Source organism: Pristis pectinata, chromosome 2, assembly GCF_009764475.1.
Source record: "Pristis pectinata isolate sPriPec2 chromosome 2, sPriPec2.1.pri, whole genome shotgun sequence".
NCBI classification, from domain to species: Eukaryota; Metazoa; Chordata; class Chondrichthyes; order Rhinopristiformes; family Pristidae; genus Pristis; species Pristis pectinata.
The window spans coordinates 298,528-323,396 of NC_067406.1; the positions used below are offsets into that span (position 1 = coordinate 298,528).

The 24,869-nt window shown below is 46.0% G+C and overlaps 1 protein-coding gene across 3 annotated transcripts in view; it reads right to left on the reverse strand.

Moving 5' to 3' along the window:
- Nucleotides 1-24,291, reverse strand: part of fbxo41 (F-box protein 41) — a 254,843-nt gene extending 230,552 nt beyond the window's left edge. For all 3 annotated transcript variants that reach the window (XM_052044671.1, XM_052044682.1, XM_052044691.1), the window contains exons 1-2: nt 24,070-24,291; nt 860-1,814 (exon numbers count right to left, since the gene is read on the reverse strand). In XM_052044671.1, coding sequence (XP_051900631.1) covers nt 860-1,575 — 716 coding nt within the window. In that variant the 5' untranslated portion in view covers nt 1,576-1,814; nt 24,070-24,291. The remainder of the gene's footprint in view (nt 1-859; nt 1,815-24,069) is intronic.
- Between the last annotated feature and the right edge of the window lie 578 nt (nt 24,292-24,869).

The window sequence follows — 24,869 nt, forward strand, 5'->3', positions numbered from 1 at the left end:
GCGAGAGTACCTGCCTCCTCCACCCCCTTCAAGCAGTGCATTTCAACCACTGTTAAAAAAAATTCCTCAAATCCCTTTTACCTTAAATCTATAATCTCTGTTTACAGATATCTCTGCTAAGGGAAAGAAGTTTCTCTGTAACTAACATATCTGTGCCCCTCTTAACTTTGTACACCTCACTCAGGCTTTTTCTGCTCCAAGGAAAGCAAACCCAGTCAATCCAATCCTCATAACTGAAATGTTCCATCCAGGTAACATCTTGATGAATATCCTCTGCACCCTCTCCAGTGAATTGCATCCTTCCTATAGTGTGACAAGTTCTCCAGATGTGGCCTAACTAATGCTAACTTTCCTGCTCTTACATTCTATCCTTCAGCTAAGTATTTTAAAAGAAGGCAAGTATTCCATATATGATGGAGTAAATGAAGATACGTTACTTATTCCTGTAGTAAGTCAATCATGAGAGGACATATATAAGGTAGTTGGTAACAGGACCAAAAGACAGAGGAGGTAACTCTTTTTTTCAAAGAACGCATCAAGTTGCAGTCTGTAATGCGCTGCCTGAAGGGGCAACGTTAGCAATTCAATATTATCTTTCAAAAGAGAACTGGATAAATACCTGAAGGAAAAATAATTTCAGGGCTGAAGGAAAAGAGGTGAACACCTCTTTCACACTGACATGAAAGGCTGAGCTAAAGGCCATATTGTTTCATTCCACAATAAAAGGAGAAGTAGAGTATGTTCAAGACTTTCATAGATAATGGTCATAAACACATGCTGACACCTAGCATGCACCCAACTATATTTAGTTACAAAACCATATTCACCTTTATGTCTTGCTTACTACAGAGATACTTACTGCTGTTTCCTGGCTAGCTCCTGGTCCTTCTGCACCAAGTCTTGCTTCAATGTAGCAAGCATTTCTACACTCACATCAACTTGCCGTGATAGTTCAGAAGCCTTCTCTTCGAGATCATGCTTTTCTTGGCTCAATCTCATGCTTTCCTGCTTGGCTTTCTCCAGTTCTGAGCTTTTTTTTTCAAGTTCTATCTGAAGCTTGTCCACTCGGGCTGTGATCTTCTGCTCCACCTCCTCTGATAGCTTTTCTAAACGTTCATTCAAGTCTAGTTTCTCGAAAGCTTGGATTTTCAATCGAGCCAGCCCTTCTTCATAAACAGCGTCTACTGCAGCTGCAGCTAAAGCAGCAGGGGGAGTTGAAGGAGTCATTGCCTTTCTCATGAGTATTTCGTTTACTGGGCCTTCGACTTCAGGCAAGTAACAGGCGGAACCAAGTGATAATTCCTCCCCGCACTCTAAATCATATAAATATCTCTGTTCTTTGCTCCTGAATGAGGTGCTTTCAAAGATTTCTTTACAGGAAGCTGGTATCAGAATCGATTTGTCAACTCCTGAAGATAGAATACTAGCATCACAGATGCTATTAGACTTAGAAAGGACGTAAAGTGTCTCATATGTGTGATTGTATTCCAGATGAGCTCGCAATGAAGACAGACTCCTAAAACGTTTGTGTTCCCCACATCTTGGACAGCGGTAGGGCAGATCCAAAGAGGCCATACCTCAAAGAGCCCCACAATATTGACCTGCACTACACTGCTCATAAAGAGAGTCACTTCTCATACTGAACAAATGTTGTCATACATCTTCATAAATACAATATCAAGGCAATACAGACTGAAGGTAAAGTAGCATCACGATACAGACATTACAATTTTCTTCCAAATCAGTTTACCAGTTCCTTCATTTGAATTTTCATTTAAACTTTCCAGACTTAAAACCACCAATAGGTTCAGGACCTGCTGAGAAAGAGGGAGGGAGGGCAAGGAGAGGGAGGGAGGGGAAGAGGGAGGGGGCGGGGGGGGGGGGAGAGAGAGAGAGAGAGAGAGAAAAAGAGGTCAGAATAGTTTTTCAAAATGCTGTTTTGAGAAGTACACCATCTCAAAGGCTAGGTTTTATTTTTTGACATCATTTGCTATTTTTACCAATCTAAGGGTCGGAGTTTGGAATCCAGCAGTGCAGCCCAAGAGAAGGGAATTGTCATTTCCTTGCCCATAAACAGTAGTGAGGTACAGCCCTGCACTCAAAATAAAATGCAGGACATCAAGCTCTCTACTAGTCAAACTTCAGGGACAAAAGGCACAGCCTGCTGTCAGCACCAGAAGTAAAAAGGTTAGCTGAAGACAATAGGGAATCAAACGTCTTATTGACGGTTTTTTCTGTTTTATCAAAACTTCCTGATTATACAACCAAAACATGATATCTGAAGGGAGACCTTCTGACCCACAATCAACCAGAAAATTTTATGTTGAAGCTCAGACAATTAACATTCATCGGTGTTGTGTCCTCTGTTGCTTGTCAAAAACAATGGCATGCAAAAGTTTGGGCAACCCTGGTCAAAATCTCTGTTACTGTGAATAGCTAAGCGAGTAAAAGATGACCTCATTTCCAAACAGCGTAAAGTTAAAGATGACACATTTCTTTAATATTTTAAGCAAGATTACTTTTTTAGAACCATAGAACAATACAGCACAATACAGGCCCTTTGGCACACCATGTTGTGCCAACCTTTAGACCACACCTAAGACTATCTAGCCCCTTCCTCCCACATATCCTGCCTCCACCACTACCCCAGGCAGCGTATTCCATGCACCAGCCACTCTCTGGGTGAAAAACCTTCCTCTGATATCTCCCTTGAACTTCCCACCCATTACTTTAAAGCCATGCCCTCTTGTATTGAGTACTGGCGCCCTGAGAAAGAGGCTCTGGCTTTCCACTCGATCCATTCCTCTTAGTATTTTGTATACCTCTATCAAGTCTCCTCTCATCCTCCTTCTCTCCAAAGAGTAAAGCCCTAGCTCCCTTAGTCTCTCCTCATAATCCATACTCTCCAATCCAGGCAGCACCCTGGTAAATCTCCTCTGCACCCTTTCCAACGCTTCCACATCCTTCCTATAATGAGGCGACCAGAACTGGACACAGTACTCAGTGTGTGGTCTAACCAGAGTTTTGTGGAGCTGCATCATTACCTCGCGGCTCTTAAACTCAATCCCACGATTTATGAAAGCTAACATCCCACAAGCTTACTTAACTACAATATCCACCTGTGAGGCAACTTTCAGGGATCTGTGGATATGAACCCACAGATCCCTCTGCTCCTCCACACTACCCAGTATCATGCCATTAACCTTGTACTCCGCCTTGGAGTTTGTCCTTCCAAAGTGTACCACCTCACACTTTTCCGGATTGAACTCCATCTGCCACTTCTCAGCCCAGCTCTGCATCTTAACAATATCCCTCTGCAAGATTCGACAGTCCTCCACACTATCCACAACACAACCAACCTTTATGTCATCTGCAAACTTGCCAACCCACCCACCTACCCCCTCATCCAAGTCATTAATAAATATCACAAAAAGTAGAGGTCCCAGAACCAATCCTTGTGGGACACCGCTAGTCACAACCCTCCAATCTGAATGCACTCCCTCCACCACAACCCTCTGCTTTCTACAGGCAAGCCAATTCTGAATCCACACGGCCAAATCTCCCTGGATCCCATGCCCTCTGACCTTCTGAAGAAGCCTTCCATGTGGAACCTTGTCAAACACCTTACTAAAATCCATGTAGACCACATCTACTGCACTACCCTAATCGATCTTCCTGGTCACCTCCTCAAAGAACCCTATCAGGCTTGTGAGACATGATCTTCCATTCACAAAGCTATGCTGGCTGTCCCTAATCAGTCCATGATTCTCTAAATGCTCATAGATCCTCTCTCTTAGAATCCTTTCTAACAGCTTGCCCACCACAGACGTAAGGCTCACTGGTCTGTAATGCCCTGGACTATCCCTACTACCTTTTTTTGGATAAGGGGACAACATTTGCCACCCTCTAATCCTCTGGTACCATTCTTGTGGACTACGAGGAGTCAAAGATCCTAGCCAACGGTTCAGCAATCTCCTCCCTCGCCTCGTGAAGCAGCCTGGGGAATACTCCTTCAGGCCCCGGGGACTTATCTGTCCTAATATTTCCTAACAGCTCCAACACATCCTCTCTCTTGATATCTGCATACTCTAGAACATTAACCTTACCAACACTGTCCTCAGCGTCATCAAGACCCTTTTCCTTGGTGAATACTGAAGAGAAGTATTCATTGAGAACCTCACCCACTTCCACAGCTTCCAGGCACATCTTCCCACCTTTGCCTCTAATCGGACCTAACTTTACTCTCGTAATCCTTCTGCTCTTCACGTATGAGAAAAAAGTCCTGGGATTCTCCTTAACCCTACTCGCCAAAGCCTTTTCATGTCCCCTTCTTGCTCTCCTCAGCCCCTTCCTTAGCTCCTTCCTTGCTACTCTATATTGCTCACAAGCCCTTTCTGATCCTTGCTGCTTACATCTTATGTATGCTGCCTTCTTCTTCCTAACTAGTTGTTCCACCTCTCTTGTTACCCATGGTTCCTTCACCCTGCCATTCTTTCTCTGCCTCACCAGGACAAATTTATCCCTAACATCCTGCAAGAGATCCCTGAACATCGACCACATCTCCATAGTACATTTCCCTTCAAAAATGTCATCCCAATTTACACTCTCAAGTTCTAGCCTTATAACCTCATAATTTGCCTTTCCCCAATTAAATATCTTCCCGTCCTCTTTGCTCCTATCCTTGCCCATGACAATTCTAAAGGTTATGGAGCAGTGTCGCTGTCTGCCAAATGCTCACCCACCAAGAGATCTGTCACCTGACCTGGCTCATTACCTAACACTAGATCTAATATGGCATTCTCTCTAGTCAGTCTGTCAACATACTGTGATAGGAATCAGTCCTGGACACACCGAACAAACTCACCAACTTTTATTGATACACCATAGAAAGCATCCTATCTGGATGCATCATGGCTTGGTACGGCAACTGCTCTGCCCAGGACTGCAAGAAACTGCAGAGTTTTGGTCACAGCCTAGCGCATCACGGACACCAGCCTCCCCTCTTTGGACTCTGGCTTTACCTCTCGCTGTCTTGGTGAAGCAGCCAGCATAATCAAAGACCCCACCCACCTGGGTCATTCTCTCTTCTCTCCTCTTCCATCGGTAGAAGATACAGGAGCCTGAGGGCACGAACCACCAGACTTAAGGACAGCTTCTACCCCACTGTGATAAGACTATTGAACAGTTTCCTTATACAATGACATGGACTATGACCTATGACCTCACAATCTACCTTGTTATGACCTTGCACCTTATTGCACTGCACTTTCTCTGTAGCTGTGACACTTTGTACTGTTACTGTTTTTACCTGTTCTACATCAATGCACTCTGTACTAACCCAATGTAACTGCACTGTGTAATGAATTGACCTGTATGCAAGACAAGTTTTTCACTGTACCTCGGTACAGGTGACAGTAATAAACCAACACCAATCTGCCATTTCTCTGCCCACATTTCCAACTGGTCTGCATCCTGCTGAATCCTTTGACAACCTTCCTCACTATCCACAACTCCACCAATTTTTGGTCCACCCATAATGTCGACTGTCCGTCTTCCTCCCTAGTTAATGATCTCGGTTCCCAAAATGTTCTCCCACTGAAACTCCAATCACCTGGCCAGGCTCCATTCCCAATACAAAATCTCGTATAGCCCTTTCCCTGATTGGACTATCTACATATTCTGTCAAGAAACTTTCCTGGATGCACCTGACAAATTCAGCCCCATGTAAGGTTTTGGCACTAAGGGAGTACCAGTCAATATTGGGAAAATTAAAGTCACCCACTACAACTCCACTGTTGCTTTTACACCTTTGAATTATCTGCCGACATATCTGTTCCACTATCTCCTGCAGGCTACTGGGGTCATAGTATAACCTCAACATAGTTATTTGTTATTCCTGAGCTCTAACCATATTGACTCACTGGATGAGCCCTCCAGACGTCCTCTAAGTGCCATGATGACATTCTCCCTGATCGGTAGTCCAAGTCCTCAATCTCTTTTACACTTCTCTCTTACAACTGAAACAGCTGAATCATGGAATGTTGAGCTGCTAGTTCTGCCGTTCTCTCAATCAAGTCCCTGTAATGGCTACTACATCATAGTTCCACATACTAATCCAGGCCCCAAGTTCAACCACCTGACACGCAATACGCCTTGTATGGAAATGCACTAAATACACTTCATCCCCACCATGTTCATTAACCTGGCCCTTCCGGTTCTTCTTTTCAGATTTACTTGAACTAACCTCCACCTTCCCCTCAATTGCTGACCTACTACTCTGGTTCTCACTCCCCTGTAATGCTATCCTAAAACCTGCTGACCTGGCATAAGCAAACCTCCCTGAGAGGATATTGGTGCCTCTCCAGTTTAGGAGCAACCTGTCCTTCTGGTACAGCAGTCCTGAGATTACAACCCAACAGGTGAGATCATACACAAAGAGCGAGATCATACAGCTGTACAGTCAGCTGTTATAAGTTCTTGGGAATACATACAGCAGACAACCTGTCCTGGTCAACTAACATCTCTTCTCTCGCCAAGAAGGCACAGCAGCGCCTCCACTTTTTACGGCGGCTGAAAAGAGCAAACCTGCCCTCCCCCACCCTCACTACATTCTACAGGGGTACCATTGAGAAGTGTCCTGACTAGCTGCATCTCTGCCCGGTACGGTAACCGTAAGTCTTTGCAGAAAATTGCGAGTACAGCGAAAAAGATCATTGGAGTACCTCTTCCCTCCATTTTGGATATTTACAACACACGATGCACATGTCAGGTTTACAGAATTATAGATGACCCTTCTCATCCCTCCCACGACCTATTTGTCCCACTGTCGTCTGGCAAGTGGTACTGGACCATCCGGGCCAGAACTACTAGATTGCTCAACAGTTTTTTCCCCAGGCTGTCAGGCTCCTGAATACCCTGGTAGACAAATGTCGCATCAAAAGCTCTGGTTTGCACAATGGCATATAAGAACTTTGACTGCTGCTGAACACGTTTATATAATGAGTACAACACACTGAGCCTGTATTTCTCTTGTCCAACTCGGTTTTGCATTAACTCTGCACTAAATTTGTATTTTGTATATACCATTTTTGCACTATTTGTACTTGCACTTTTTTTTATTTTTTGTTTTTTGTTGTGCCTATTGTATGTCTTCTGTTCTATGTACGTCCTCTGTTATGAGAGTCTGCGGGAAACAACATTTCGTTCTGCCATGTGTTTTTATAGCATGGATGAATGACAATAAAGTAACTTGAACTTGAACAAAGCCATGCTGACTATCCCTAATCAATCCCTATCTTTCCAAATGCTTGTACATCTTATCTTTCAATGACTCCAGACAAGACCCTGAGGGGCCTTGGCAGGGCACATGGAGAAAATGTTTTCACTTGTGGAAGAATCCAGAACTAGGAATTATTGCATAAAAGTAATGGGTTGCTCATCTAAGGTGGAGAAGAGACAATTTTTCTCTCTCAGGGTCACGAGTCCTTGGAATGCTCTTTCTCAAAGGGCAGGGGAAGCAAAGTCTTTGAAATTTTGACAGCAGAGGCAGCTAATTCTTGAAAAACATGAAAGTGAAAGGTTACTGTGGGTAGAGAGGAATGCAGAATTCAGATTGTAAACAGAGCAGCCATGATCTTATTCAATGGTAGAGCAGCCCTGAAGGCCTGAGTAGTCTAATTCTGCTCCTAATTCATATGCTTCACATAATTCATACGTTTCAGAGATGTTGTGACATTTTGATGAACTAGACATAGAATTATTCCTCTTCACTGAAGGTACAAGGGTTAAATTTAAGGGTCTAGGCAAGAGATATAATAAGCACTTTTTTTTCCAAATATACAGCGAGTTATTAAAAGAACACTGAAAAATTGAAGTAGGAGTGGGCCACTCAATCCCTCAAGCCTGCCCTGCCATTTGATATGATCATAGCTGAACTGCCCCAGCCCTCATCTCTTCTGTGCCAGTTCTCCAAAGGCCTTAATACCCCGATCTTTCAAAAATGCATCTACTTCCTCTTTAATTACTTGCAATGATCTATCCTCCATAACCCTGCACGAGTCTGTTCAATCTCTCGTCATAGAAGATGAAAAGAGATATTGAGACTCTGGTGAGGAGAAAGGAGGCATGGGTCAGGTACAGGCAGCTGGGATCAAGTGAATCCTTGAGGGACGCAAAAGGAAATCAGGAGGGTAAAAAGGGGACATGAGGTAGCTTTGGCAGAGGAGACTAAGGAGAATTCAAATAGGTTTTCTAAGTATATTATGGGGAAAAGAGTAGACCATAAGAATAGGAGAACTAGGGCACCACCCTTTGAGTCTGCTCCACCATTCAATCATGGCTGATTTATTTTTCCCTTTCAACCCCATTCTCCTGCCTTCTTCCCATAACCTTTGACGCCCTAATTAAGAACCTATCAACGTCCGCTTTAAATATAGCCAATGACTTGGCCTCCACAGCCATCTGTGACAATGAATTCCATAGATTCACCACCCATGGATAAAGAAATTCCACCTCATCTCTGTTCCAAAAGGACGTCCTTCTTTTCTAAGGCTGTGCCCTCTGGTCATAGACTCTCCCACTATTGGAACATCTTCGCCACGTCCACTCTATCAGCCTTTCAATATTCAGTAGATTTCAATAAGATCCCCCCTCATCCTTCTAAAATCCAGCAAGTGCAGGCCCAGAACCATCAAACACTCGGCATATATTAACCCTTTCATTCCCTGGATAATTCTTGTAAACCTCCTCTGGACCCTCTCCAATGTCAGCATATCCTTCCTCAGATATAGAATACAGCCTTTTGGCCCACCATGTTGTGCTGACCTTTAAACCACGCCAAAGACTATCTAACCCCTTCCTCCCACATATCCCTCTATTTCAAATTCCTCCATGTGCTTATCTAACAATCTCTTGAACTTGACCAATGGATCAGCTTCCACCACCACCCCAGGCAGCGCATTCCATGCACTATCCACTCTCTGGGTGAAAAACTTCCCTCTGACGTCTCCCTTGAACTCCCAACCCATTATAATAAAGCCATGCCCTCTTGTATTGAGCATTGGTGCCCTGGGTAATATTTTGTATACCTCTATCATGTCTCCCTTCATCCTCCTCCTCTCCAATGAGTAAAGTCCTAGCTCCTTTAGTCTCTCCTCATGATCCGTAACTCTCTAAACCAGGTGGCATCCTGGTAAATCTCCTCTGCACCCTCTCTAAAGCTTCCACATCCTCCTATAATGAGGCGATCAGCATTGGACACAGTACTCCAAGTGTGGTCGAACCAGGGTTTGTAGAGTTGCATCATTACCTCGCAGCTCTCAAACTCAATCCCACAATTTATGAAAGCTAATATCCCATAAGCTTTCTTAACTACCCTATCCACCTGTGAGGCAACTTTCAGGGATCTGTGGATATGAACCCACAGATCCCTCTGCTTCCTCCACACTGCCCAGAATCCTGCCATTAACCTTGTACTCCACCCTGGAGTTTGTCCGTCCAAAGTGTACCACCTCACACTTCTCCGGATTGAACTCCATCTGCCACTTCTCAGCCCAGCTCTGCATCCTATCAATATCCCTCTGTAAAGCTTCACAGCCCTCCACACTATCCACAACACCACACCTTTGTGTTGTCTGCAAATTTGCTAACCACCCTTCCACCCCCTCATCTAAGTCATTAATATATATCACAAAAGGTAGAGGTCCCAGAACCGATCCACTAGTCACAGCCCTCCAACCTGAATGCACTCCCTCCACCACAACCTTCTGCTTTCTGCAGGCAAGCCAAGTTCTGAATCCACATGGCCAAGCCAGCCTGGATCCCTTGGCCACTGACCTTCTGAAGAAGCCTACCATGTGGAACCTTGTCAAATGCATTACTAAAATCCATGGTAGGCCACATCTACTGCACTACCCTCATCAATCTTCCTGGTCACCTCCTCAAAGAATCCTATCAGGCTCCAGAGGAAAATCTTGCCTTCACAAAGCCATGCTGGCTGTCTCTAATTAGTCCATGATTCTCTAAATGCCATAGATTCTATCCTAGAATCCTTTCTAATGACTTGCCCACCACACACATAAGGATCACTAGTCTGTTAATTCCCTGGACTATCCCTACTACCTTTTTTGAATAAGTTTGCCACCCTCCAATTCCTCCGGTACCATTCCGTGGACAACGAGAACTCAAAGATCCTAGCCAACGGTTCAGCATCTCCTCACTCACCTCGTGAAGCAGCCTGGGGAATATTCCTTCAAGCCCCTGGGACTTATCTGTCCTAATATTTTCTAACAGCCCCAAGACATCCTCTCCCTTGATATCTACAAGCTCTAGAACATTAATCTTACCAACACTGTCCTCAGCATCATCAAGACCCCTCTCCTTCGTGAATACTGAGAGAAGTATTCATTGAGAACCTCACCACACTTCCACAGCTTCCAGGCACATCTTCCCACAACTGCTGACAATATGGGACCAAAAATTGTGCACAATACTCCAAATGTTGTCTGCCCAACACCTTATAAAGTCTCAGCATTACATCCTTGCTTTTATATTCTAGTCCTCTAGAAATGAATGCTCACATTACATTTGTCTTCCTTACTACCAACTCAACCTGAAAGTTAACCTTTAGGGAATCCTGCAGCAGGACTTCTAAGTCACTTTGCACCTCTGATTTCTGAATTCGCTCCCAGTCTAGAAAATAGTCTATGCCTTTATTCCTTCTACCAAAGTGCATGACCATACATTTCCCTCTGCTGTATTCCATCTGCCACTTCTTTGCCATTCTCAAACCTGTTCAACTCCTTCAGCAGACTCCCTGCTTCCTCAACACTACCTGTCCCTCTGACTATCTTTGTATATCTGCAAACTTGGCCACAAAGCCCTCAATTCTGTCATCCAGATCATTAACATACAATGTGAAAAGTAGCGGACCCAACACCGATCCCTGCGGAACACCACTAGTCACCAGCAGCCAACCAGAGAAGGCCCCCTTTATTCCCACTCTTTGCCATCTGCCAGTCAGCCAATCATAGAATCATAGAACAGTACAGCACAATACAGGCCTTTCGGCCCACAATGTTGTGCCAACCTTTAAAACCTCACCTAAGGACTACCTAACCCCTTCCTCCCACATGTTCCTCTATTTTAAATTCCCCCATATGCCTATCTAGTAATCTCTTGAATGTGACCAATGTACCTGCCTCCACCACCAGCCCAGGCAGCGCATTCCATGCTCCAACCACTCTCTGGGTAAAAAACCTCCCTCTGATATCTCCCTTGAATTTCCCACCCATTACTTTAGAGCCATGCCCTCTTGTACTGAGCATTGGTGCCCTGGGAAAGAGCCACTGGCTGTCCACTCTATCTATTCCTCTTAATATTTTGTAAACCTCTATCATGTCTCCTCTCATCCTCCTTCTCTCCAAAGAGTAAAGCCCGAGCTCCCTCAGTCTCTCCTCATAATGCACTCTCTAAACCAGGCAGCATCCTGGTAAATCTCCTCTGCACCCTATCCAACACTTCCACATCCTTCCTATAATGAGGTGACCAGAACTGGACACAGTACTCTTAAGTGTGGTCTAACCAGAGTTTTATAGAGCTGCATCATTACCTCACGGCTCTTAAACACGATCTCACGACTTATGAATGCTAACATCCCATAAGCTTTCTTAACTGCCCTATCCACTTGTGAGGCAACTCCATCTTCTACATCTCAGCCCAGCTCTGCATCCTATCAATTTCCCTCTGCAATCTTCAACAATCCTCCACACTATTCACAACACCACCAACCTTTATGTCACCTGAAAACTTGCCAACCCACCCTTCTACCCCCTCATCCAAGTCATTAATAAAAAAATCACAAAAAGCAGTGGTCCCAGAACCGATCCCTGTGGGACACCGCTAGTCACAGTCCCCCAGTCCGAGTGCACTCCCTCCACCACAACTCTCTGCTTTCTACAGGCAAGCCAATTCTGAATCCACACGGCCAAGCCTCCCTGGATCCCATGCCCTCTGACCTTCTGAAGAAGCCTACCATGTGGAACCTTGTCAAATGCCTTATTAAAATCCATGTAGACCACATCTACTGCACTACCCTCATCAATTTGTCTAGTCACCTCCTCAAAGAACACTATCAGGTTTGTGAGACATGATCTGCCCTTCACAAAGCCATGCTGGCTGTCCCTGATCAGACCATGATTCTCTAAATGCCCATAGATTCTATCTCTAAGAATCCTTTCCAACAGCTTGCCCAGCACAGACGCAAGGCTCACTGGTCTATAAATCCCTGAACTATCCCTGCTACCTTTTTTGAATAAGGGGACAACATTTGCCACCCTCCAATCCTCTGTTACCATTCTCGTGGACGAGGACTCAAAGATCCCAGCCAAAGGTTCAGCAATCTCCTCCCTCGCCCTGCAGAGCAGCATAGGGAATATTCCATCAGGCCCCGGAGACAACTTCTATCCATGTTGGTACCTTTCTTGTAATACCATGAGCTCCTATCTTGTTTTGCAGCCTCATGTGCGGCATCTTGTCAAAGGCCTCTGATAATCCAAGTAGACAACCTCCTTTGTCTATCCTGCCTGTTACTTCCTCAAAGAATTCCAACAGATTTGTCAGACAAGATCTCCCCTTAAGGAAACCATGCTTACTTCAGCCTATTTTATCATGAGCTTCCAAGTACCCCGAAACCTTATCCTTAATAATGGACACTGAAGTCAGGCTAACTGGTCGATAATTTCTTGTCTTTTGCCCCCCTCCCTTCTTAAAGAGTGGAGTGACATTTGCGATTTTCCAGTCCTCCAGAACTATTCCTGACTCTAGTGATTCTTGTAAGATCATTACTAATGCCTCCACAATCTCCTCAGCTACCTCTTTCAAAACCCTGGGGTGTCATCCATCCAGTCCAAGTGACTTATCCTCCTTCAAACCTTTCAGTTTCCCAAGCACCTTCTCCTTAGTAATAGTGACTACACTCACTTCTGCCCACTGACTCTCTCAAATTTCTGGCAGGTTGCTGGTGTCTTCCACAGTGAAGACTGATGCAAAATACTTATTCAGTTCGTCTGCCATGCCTTTGTTCCCCATTACTATCTCTCCAGCATCATTTTCCAGCAGTCCAATGTCCACTCGTCTTTTACTTTTTACATACCTCAAAAAACTTTTGGTATCCTCTTTTATATTATCAGCTAGCTTTCCTTCATATTTTGTTTCTCCCCTTATTGCTTCTGTTTTAGTTGCCTTCTGTCGGTTTTTAAAAGCTTCCCAACCCTCTAGCTTCCCACTAATTTTTGCAATATTGTAGGCCCTCTCTTTTGCTTTTATGCTGTCTTTGACTTCCCTTGTCAGCCACAGTTGCCTCATCCTCCCTTTAGAATGCTGTTTCTGTACTGAATGCTGTACTTTAGAATGCTGCAGGATAGACAAAGGAGGTTGTCTATTTGGATCATCAGAAGGCCTTTGACAAGATGCCACACATGAGGCTGCTAAACAAGATAGGAGCTCATGGTATTACAGGAAAGGTACCAACATGGATAGAATATAAGTCCCCGGGGCCTGATGGAATATTCCCTATGCTGCTCTGCGAGGCATGGGAGGAGAGTGCTGAACCTTTGGCTTCCAAGGAAGGGGTTAGATAGTCTTAGGTGTGGTTTGAAGGGCGGCACAACATGGTGGGCCAAAGAGCCTGTATTGTGCTGTATTGTTCTATGGTTCTCCTTCTGATCCTGCGTCTGCCATTACTAGTCTACCATCATCCCTGCTGGGGTCCCCTTCCAATCAACTTTGGCCAGCTTCTCTCTCAGGCCTCTGTAGTTACCTTTACTCAACTGTATTACCGATACATCTGATTTTTGCTTCTCCCTCTCAAACTGCAGGGTGAATTCTATCATATTATGATCACTACCTCTAAAGGGTTTCTTTATCTTAAGCTCCCTATTCAAATCTGGTTCATTGCACAACACCAAATCCAGAATTGCCTCTTTCCTAGTGGGCTCAATCACAAGTTTCTCTAAAATTCCTTCTCTTGAAATCCAGTACCAACCTAATTTTTCCAATCTACCTGCATATTGAAATTCCCCCACGACCACCATAACATTGCCCTTTTTACATGCCTTTTCTATCTCCTGTTGTAATTTGTACCCCATGTCCTGGTTACTATTCAGAGGCCTGTATATAGCTCCCATTGGGGTCTTTTTACCCTTGCAGTTTCTTAACTCTACCCACAAGGATTCTACATCTTCTGATCCTATGTCACTTTCTGAGGATTTGATTTCATTTTTTACCAACACAGCCACCCCACCTTCTCTGTCCACCTGATTGTCTTTTCAATAGGATGTGTATCCTTGGATGTTTAGTTCCCAGCTGTGATCTTCTTTCAGCCACGACTCTGATACCCACAATGTCGTACCTGCCAGTTTCTAACTGCGCTATTTCGTATACTGCGTGCATTCAAATATAACACCCTCAGTCCTGTATTCACCACCCCTCTTCTTAGTCTCTATATTGCCTTAAGTTAAATTCTTATCCCTTTCTAAACTTTGTCTTATTCTTTATTCTGGAGACTTCAGTAACCTCTCCTGCACTCTCCTTCCCTTTTACTTTATCCATACTTTTCCAATCTGTTGAACCCACCACCCTATTATTTAGTTTAAAGCCCTATCTACTGGCCTAATTATGCAATTCGCCAGGACCCTGGTCCCAGCGTGGTTCAGCTGGAGCCCATCCCATTGGAACAGCTCCCTCCTAACCCAATACTGTTGCCAATGTCCCACGATTTCAAACCAACTTCTCCCACACCAATCTTTGAGCTGCACATTTAACTCTCTGATCTTATTTACCCTGTGCCAATCTGCATGTGGCTCAGGTAGCAATCCAAAGGTTATCACCTTTTTGGTTCTGCTCTTTAATCAAGTCCCTAGCTGCTCAAATTCCCTCAGCAGAGCTACTTCCCTTGTTCCACCTGTGTCATTGGTACCCACATGGACCACGACAACTGGATCTTTCCCCTCCCATTCCAAGTTCCTCTTCAGGTCAGATGAGATGTTCCGAACCTGTGCATCAGGCAGGCAACACAGCCTTCAGGTCTCTCGATCCTTGTAACATGTCTATTCCCCTAACTATACTGTCCCCAATCACAACTACACTTCTCTTCTCTGCCCCCTCTTGAATGGCTCCCTGAACCACAGTTCAGTTGCTCATCCATCCTACAACCCCCACTCTCATCCACATAGGGAGCAAGAATCTCAAACCTGTTGGACAAGCTCAGGGGCTGAGGCTCCTCCAGCGCTGCCTCTTGGATCCCCCTACCTACCTCACTCACAGTCACACCCCCTTGTCCCTGACCACAGACTGAATTTGAAGCAGTTAATCCAATGGGTGTGTCTGCCTCCTGAAACACAGTGCTCAGGTAACTCTCCGCCTCCCTGATGCATTGCAGTGTTTGAAGCTTAGATTCCAAATCATCAATTTTGAGCCTGAGTTCTTCCAGCAACCAACATTTGCTGCAGATGTGGTCACCAGGAACCACAAAGGGGTCCACCAGCTCCCACATCATGCAGCTACAAGATATCACCTGATCCTGCATCCTTACTTTATTTAATTAGTTATAGGGGCAGCACGGTAGCGTAGTGGTTAGCGCAACGCTATTACAGCGCCAGCGATCGGGGTTCGATTCCCGTCGCTGTCTGTAAGGGTTTGTACGTTCTCCTGTGTCTGCGTGGGTTTCCTCCAGGTGCTCTGGTTTCCTCCCACATTCTAAAAGACGTACGGGTAGGTTAATTTGGGTTTAAAAAATGGGTGGCGTGGACTCATTGGGCCAGAAGGGCCTGTTACCACGCTGTAAATAAAATTTTTTAAAAATTAATAATTTGATATCTTTTTATTTAACTACCTGCTAATGTTCTTACCTGCTACTCACCTGTGCCTCCTCGCCAGACTTAGGTTCCCACTCCAACACTGGCCCACTCACAAAATGGCTGCTCCGCTTTACCCTACCTTCCTACTAGGTTGCCGTACTCTACTAGGTTGAGCAAGCTAGGGCTTTTCTCTTTGGAGAGAAGGAGGATGAGAGGTGACTTGATATAGGTGTATAAGATGATAAGAGGCATAGATCAAGTGTACAGTCAGAGACTCTTCCCAGGGTGGAAATGGCTAACACAAAGGAGTATAATTTTAAGGTGATTAGAGGAAAGTACGGGGAGGGGATATAGAACATAGAACAGTACAGCACAATACAGGCTCTTCGGCCCACAATGTTGTGCCGACCTTTAAACCTCACCTAAGACTACCTAACCCCTTCATCCCACCTATCTCTCTATTTTAAATTCCTCCATATGCTTCTCTAGTAATCTCTTGAATTTGACCAATGTACCTGCCTCCACCACCGCCCCAGGCAGTGCATTCCATGCTCCAACCACTTTCTGGGTAAAAAAACTTCCTCTGATATCTCCCTTGAACTTCCCACCCATTACTTTAAAGCCATGCCCTCTTGTATTGAGCATTGGCACCCTGAAAAAGAGGCACTGGCTGTCCACTCTATCTATTCCTCTTAGGTCTCCACTCATCCTTCTCTCCAAAGAGTAAAGCCCTAGCTCCCTTAGTCTCTCCTCATAATCCATACTCTCTAAACCAGGCAGCATCCTGGTAAATCTCCTCTGTACCCTTTCCAACACTTCCACATCCTTCCTATAATGAGGTGACCAGAACTGGTCTAACCAGAGTTTTATGGAACCATAGAACACTACAGCACAGAAAACAAGCCATTCGGCCCTTCTAGTCTGTGCCAAAACGTTATTCCGTTAGTCCCACTTACCTGCACCCAATGCATAACCCTCCAGACCTCTCCCGTCCATGTATCTATCCAATTTATTCTTAAAACTTAAGAGTGAGCCCGCATTTACTACATCAGATGGCAGCCCGTTCCACACTCCCACCACTCTCTGAGTGAAGAAGTTCCCCCTAATGTTCCCCCTAATACAGCTGCATCATTACCTCACGGCCCTTAAACTCCATCCCTCGACTTATGAAAGTGAACATCCCATAAGCTTTCTTAACTACCCTATCCACCCGCGAGGCAACTTTCAGGGATCTGTGGATATGAACCCCCAGATCCCTCTGCTCCTCCACACTACCCAGAATCCTGCCATTAACTTTGTACTCTGCCTTGGAGTTAGTCCTTCCAAAGTGTACCACCTCACACTTCTCTGGATTGAACTCCATCTGCCACTTCTCAGCCCAGTTCTGCATTCTATCAATGTCCCTCTGCAATATTCGACAATCCTCCACAATATCCACACCACCACCAACCTTTGTGTTGTCTGCAAACTTGCCAACCCACCCTTCCACTCCCCTGTGCAAGTCACTAATAAAAGTCACAAAAAGCATAAGTCCCAGAACTGATCCTTGTGGGGCACCGCTAGTCACAGCCCTCCAATCTGAATTCACTCCCTCCACCACAACCCTCTGCTTTCTTCAGGCAAGCCAATTCTGAATCCACATGGCCAAGCTTCCCTGGATCCCATGCCCTCTGACCTTCTGAAGAAGCCTTCCATGTCTTTGTCAAATGCCTTACTAAAATCCATGCAGACTACATCTACTGCACTGTACTGATATCAGGTAAGTTTTTAGTGGTGGATATGTGGAATGCTTTGCCAGGGGTGCTGGAAGAGGCAGATACATTCGGGACATTTTAGATCCTCTTAGATAGGCGCGTGGATGATAGAAAAATGGAGGGTATGTGTGAGAGAATGGATAGATTGATCTTAGAGTAGTTTAAAAGTGGGCCGAAGGGTCTGTACTGTGCTGTAATGTTTTAAAACTTGAACTAGGATTGTTTCTCGGACTGCAGGCCTCTGTCCCGTGGTGCTGGGACCTTTGTTTGTAATTTATATAAATAATTTGGATGTGAATGTACAAGACGTTAGGGTTAGTTATGGAGTCATAGAATACTACAGCACAGAAACAGGCCCTTCAGCCAATCTAGTCCATGCCAACCTGATCTTCTGCCTAGTCCCATCTACCTGCACCCAGACCATATCCCTCCAAACCCCTCCCATCTATGTACCTATCCAAACTTCTCTTAAATGTTACAATTGAACCAGTGTGGCTTTGCACAGTAGTGTAGCAGTTAGTGTAATGCTATTACAGTGCCAGCGACCTGGTTCAATTGCTGCCGCTGCCTGTAAGAAGTTTGTACGTTCTCCCCATCTGCCTGTGTGGGTTTCTTTCGGGTGCTCAGGTTTCCTCCCACATTCCAAAAAGACATGCAGGTTAGTAGTTATGGGCATGCTATGTTGGTGCTGGAAGAATAGCAACACTTGTGGGCTGCCCCCAGCACATTCTCAGTAACACAAAAAGACTCATTTCACTGTTTTGATGTACATGTGACTAATAAATATCTTGTCACTTCAGCTGGCAGCTCGTTCCATACTTGCACCACCCTCTGAGTGAAGAAATTTCCCCTCAGATTCTCCTTTCATCTTTAACCCTAAACCTATGACCTCTAGTTCTAGTCTCACCCAACCCGAGGGGAAAAAGCCTGAATGCATGGCTCAATTTTGCTCCTGTGGTCTTATGGATATCTTTCCTGTAAGTAGGTGACCAGAACTGCACACAATACTCTAAATTTGGCGTCGCCAATGTCTTCTACAACTTCAACATAACATCCCAACTCCTGTACTCAATGAGAGAAACAAAGGACTGCAGATGCTGGAATCGAGATGAAAAACACAATGCTGGAGGAACTCAGCAGGCCAGGCAGCATCCGTGGAGAAAAGCAGGCAGTCAACATTTTGGGTCAGGATCCTTCTTCAGGACTTCTCAGTCTTCTCCGTCCTGGTATGAAGGCTGAGGCAAATGGCTTTCAATCCAGATAAATGTGAGCTATTGCATGTTGGGGAGTCTCTATGAGTGCAAGTGAATAGTTCACTGAAAGATGACTTCACATGTAGATGGGGTGGTGAGGAAGGCATTTGGCATGCTGGCCTTCACCAGTAAGGACACTGAGAATGGGAATTTATGTTGCAGTTATACAAGATGATGGAGAGGCTGCACTTAGAATATTTTGCACAATTTTGTTCACCCTGTTTTATGAATGATCTCATTAAATTAGAAAGAGTGCAGAAAAGATTTACCAGGGCATTGTCTGCACTTGGGAGGCCTGAGTTACAAGGAGAGGTTCCATAGACTATGACTTTATTCCCTGGATTGAGGGGTGACATGACAGAGGTATATATAAGATCATGAGGTGCATAGACAGGGTGAAAGCACAGTCTTTTTCCCAGGGAAGGGATGCTAAAAATAAGAGGGCATAAGTTTAAGATCAGGTGTGAGAGATTTAAAAGGGACATTAGGGGCAGCTTCTTCATGCAAAGGGTGGTGCATATTTAGAATGAGCTGCCAGAAATAGTGGTTGAGGCAGGCACATTAGCAACATTTAAAAGCCATCTAGATAAGGACATGGATAAGAGAGGCTTGGAGAGCTATGGGCCAAATGTGGGCAGATGGGACTAGCTTGCTGGGCAACACAGTTGGTATGGACGAATTAGACTGAAGGGCCTGTTTCCATGCTATTTGACAAGAGGATTCCCAAGTCCCTTTGCACCTCCAGTTTCTGAATTCTCTCACCTTTAGAAAATAGTCTGCACCTGTATTCTTCCTACCAAAGTGCATAATCTCATACTTCCCTACACTGTACACCATCTGCCACTTTTGTCCCCTCTCCCAACCTTCTGCAGACTGCCTGCCTCCACAACACTACATGTCACCCCTCCTATCTTTGTATTGTCTGCAAACTTGGCCACAATGCCATCAGATCATTCATCCAGATCATTAACACATACTGAAAGGTTGTGGTCCCAACACTAACCCCTGTGGAACTCCCCTGATCATAAGCAGCCATCCTGAAAAGAACCCCTTTTATCCCCACTCTCTGACTTCTGTCAGTCAGGGTTCTATCTATGCTCGCACCTTGCCTAACACCATGGATTCTTGTTTAGCAGCCTTGTCAAAGACCTTCTGAAAATCCAACTAAATAACAGCCACCGACTCACCTTTGTCTAACCTGCTTGTTACCTCAAAGAATTCTAACTGATTTGTCAGGCAAGATCTCCCTTAATTAAACTGTGCTGACTTTGTCCTATTTTATCATGTACTTCCTAACCCTAACCCTCCCTCCCTCCTTCCCTCCCTCCTTAAACTGGGGTGTCAAACAGTTGCAATTTTTTTTCCAGTCCTCCGGGACCCTTCTTGACTTGTGATTCTTAAAAGATCACTACCGATGTCTCCAATCTCTTCAGCTACCTTTTTCAGAACTCTGGAGTGCAGTCCATCTAGTCCAGGTGATTTATCCACCTTCAGACCTTCCAGCTTCCCCAGCACCTTCTCCTTGGTAATGGCCACTACACTCACCTCTACCCCCGACTCTCTTGAATTTCTGGCATGTTACGAGTGTCTTCCAGTGTGAAGACTGACACCAAGTATTTAGTTCCTCAGCCATTTTCCTGTTTTCCCCATCACTTCTCCAGTGTCATTTTCAAGCAGTCCAATATCCACTCTTGCCTCTTTCTTCCCCATTATATATCTAGAAAGACTTTTGGAATCTCTTTTTTATACTATTTGCTAGCTCACCCTCACATTTCATCTTCTCTTCCCTTGTTTTTCAGTTGTCCTTTATTGGCTTTTAAAGGCTTCCCAATCCTCTGGCTTCCCACTAATCTTCACCATATTGTATGCCTTTTCTTTTGCTTTTATGCTGTCTCCAACTTCCTTTGTTAGCCATGGTTGCCTTGTCCTCCCTTTTGTATGTTTCTTCTTCCTTGGGATGAAATTCTGCTGTCTCCCACATTACTCCCAGAAATTCCTGCCATTGCTGCTCCACCATCTTCCCTGCTAGGGTCCCCTTCATACTACAAATTTCTCTTCTTGGGATCCATTACCAACCTGATTTTCCCAGTTTACATGCTTATTGAAATCCCCCATGATCACTGTAACGATGCCTTTCTCACATGCTTTATCTCTTGGTGTATTTTGCACCCCACCTCCTGACTACTATTCAGGAGACTACACAACTCCCATCAGGGTCTTTTTACCTTTTGCAGTTCCTCCTCCCTCAAGCACGTTTCCATAACATTTCAAATTCCATGTCCCAATCCATACTGAGTTTATCTGCCTTGCCTGTCAGGCTTCTTGCATTAAAATAAATGCAGTTTATTCTATCAGACCTTTCTCACTCCTTATCTTGCTTCTGCCTGTCCTGCCTACTGAACTTCAACTTCTATATTTGCCTCAACTTTCTTCATCTGCACAATATTCTGACACAATTGGCTCATTTAATAGACTTAGAATATGTAATGTAATTCATTTCTATGTCAGGCACCTCTCACCAACCAATTACACCCCACCCCCTACAGTTTCTATTCCACCTACCATACACCTCTCCACTAATGGTTCCCATTCTCACCTCTTTTACTTATCAGATTCCAGCACTGGTAGCCCTTTGTTCCTGCTATCTCCCTCCAGCAACTGTCTCCAATCTTCACCCGCCTCTTCCCCACATCTTGCTCCATCTGACTCTAAATTTTTCCTTTGTCTGCCTCCAGCTATCATCGAACTGCTATTGTCTCCCAACTTCACCACCACCACCACCATTCCCCCCCCCCCCCCCCCCCCCCCACTGGCACAACCTGCCTCCTCAGTCCACCAATCACCTTGGCTCCTGTCTCACCACTCCTCCTCTCCTCTCCATCCTGCCATCTCTCCTTGCCACTCACAGTCCTGATGCAGAGTTTCAACCCAAAATGTCACCAATTCTTTCACCCTGTCGTATACTGCTTGACCCACTGAGTTTGTTGCTCCAAATCCCAGTATCTGCAGTCTCTTGTGTCTCCACACTTCAGCAGCCCCAGCTTGATTTCTGTATCAGGATCCTCTCACCTACCAGACACTAATGATTACAGCCCATATTCTCTGGCAAGATCCACTCACCCACTGGATCCATAATGGACATTCTGTGATAATCCAATCAGTTAGCAGTTCCAATAATGGATCACAAGCAATATTCTTTGGCATGAACCTTATCAAGTTTTGCTTACACTTATTATTCTGTCAGACACCAACTGGATCCAATAATCCATTATTCTCGATGTACTCAGTCAGTGTGGATCAGCAATAAATCTCTTCACTGACTATCAACAGAGCCACACCTCAAGGATGTGCGCTTAGCCCACTGCTCTACTCCCTGCATGACTGTACGGCTAACACCATCTTTAAATTCTCCAGTAACACCACTGTTGTTGGTAAAATCTCAGATGACAATGAGGAGTGAGACAGATCAGTCCATTGAGTGGTATCGCACCATCTCGCACTCAACATCAGCAAGACCAAGAAACTGATCCTGGACTTTAGAAAGAGGAAGTCAGGAGAACACACACCAGTCCTCAATGAGAGGTCAGCGGTGGAAAAGCAGAGTAGCTTCAAGTTCCTGGGCATCAACATCAGAGGATCTATCCTGGGCCCAACATATTGATGGCATGTCAGCAGTTCTACTTTGTTAGGAGTTGGGGAGATTTGGCTCTTACATATTTCTATAATTGCATCACAGCCTGGTATGGAACCTCCAATGCACAGGATCACAATAGGCTGCAGAGAGTTGTAGACTAATCCAGCTCCATCATGGATGCAACCCTCCCCACCACTGAGGACATCTTCAAGAGGCAGTGCCTCAAGAAGGTGGCATCTATCATTAAAGACCCTCACCATCCAGGACACTCAATCGTCTCATTACTTATCAGGGAGAAGAACAGGAAACTGAAGACCCAAACTCAACAATTCAGGAATAGCTTCTTCCCCTCCACCATCAATTTCTGAACAATCCATAAACACTACCTCATTATTCCTTTTTGTACTATTTATTTTTGTAATTTATGGATTTTGTCTTTGCACTATACTGCTGCTGCATAACAACTAATTTCACATCACATTTACCGCACACAGGTAAGCAAGGAATGGCTATTATCTGTCAAGATATCCTCGCAGATGAGATAGAGTGATCAATTGCACTGGATATGCCTTTCAGCATTTCTCATCATGCAGACCTGCTAATGGATTATGCTGATTACTCTCTGACAGGATTCCCTCACCGACTGGACCCAAGAATGGATTATTCGCCAAAAAGATGACCTGGGTTCTCTCTTTCAGCATGCTGTGATATTCCCACCTCTTGTACTGGGGCTGGATGGAGGGGATATTTTGGGAGGATGATGAAGGATATTCTGAGATGGGGGGTGGGAGGGGGAAAGAAAGAGGACTGGGATATCCTCTGTCAGATAGTGCTGGTGTTTTCCCCTCATCGACCCATGAATGACTGAGGGGGTGGGGGGAGTGTGGATGGAGGGGATGGGGAGGATGGAGGACCAGTTTTGTCTCTGGGACTCTGGATAGGTTGGAGGACTGGGACATTGTCCCTCACTGCCAGGTGATGTTCCCACCGTGCACCAGGGGATATTTGGGGGAGGGGGATGACCAGGATGTCCACTCATGATGCCTGTCCCCGCACAGCCATGAATTTACTGGGGGGGGGGGGGGGGGGGGGGGGAGGAAGGATGATGGAGGGGATATGTGGGAAGGGGAGAGGACCAGGGAGTGTTGTCCTGCCCCATCCCCTCACAACCCACAGATGACCGGGGGGAGGGGGTGAGAGAAGAGGAGGATGGAAGGGGTGGGGACCAGGATGGATGTCTCTTCCCCGCCCGACGGAGGACCGGAGGGAGGGAGATGGAGGACGGGTGGGGGTGGGTGGGGAGGTGGATGGAGGAGGGAGGTGATGTGGGACCGGGGGGATATCTCTCCCCCCGACGGGAGATGGAGGACGGGAGGCGGGGATGTTGGATCGGGGGGATGGAGATGGGGGGGGGATGGAGATGGGGGGGGGGGATGGAGTGAGATGGAGGCGGGGATGTTGGATGGGGGGATGGAGATGGGGGGGGGGGGGTGGCGGGGATGTCTCCCCCCGCCAGAGGGAGGGGGGGTGGAGGACGGATGAGAGGGAATGGCGATGGCGGGGGGCGGATTTACCGGGATTTCTCTGACAGGATCCCCGCAGCGGCGGCGCCCACGACCGCCCGGTGCGACACCCGACGGCGGGTCCCTCAGCCGCCGACCGCCCGGTGCGACACCCGACGGCGGGTCCCTCAGCCGCCGACCGCCCGGTGCGACACCCGACGGCGGGTCCCTCAGCCGCCGAGCCGCCGCTCCCGCATTTTCCGATTTTATTCCGTTCGCCGCGGTGAAAAAACTCGCATCCGGTCGCTGCAGGAAACCAACCTGGCGCCGACCAATCAGAGCGAAGATGACCATTTAATTGACATGCATTTCAACCAATGAAAAAGAAGAATGAAGAGACGGCGAAAATCGGGGAGGGGGAGATGGGGTGATGGGGGGGGAGATGGGGTGATGGGGGGGTAGATGGAGGGGGGAGGGGGACATGGCAGGGGGACGGAGAGGATAGGAGAGATGGTGAGGGGGTGATGAGGGAGAGATGGTGAGGGGGTAATGAGGGAGAGATGGAGGGGGTGATGAGGGAGAGATGGAGGGGAGGGGGTAATGGGGAGAGATGGAGGGGACGGGGAGTGAGATGGGGAGGGGGTTAGAGAGGAAAGGAGAGCTGGGGGAGATGGAGGTGAGGGGAGGGGGTGATGAGGGAGATGGAAAGGAGAGATGAAGAGGACAAGGAGGGGAAGATGTTGGATGGAGGGGAAGGGGATATGGAAGGGGGATGGAGGGGAGAGGGAGATGGCGCAGAGAGATGAGGGGAGTGGGGAGGATGGAGGGAAGGGAGGGATTAATCAGGGTGTGACTACCACCCAGTGGCCCTG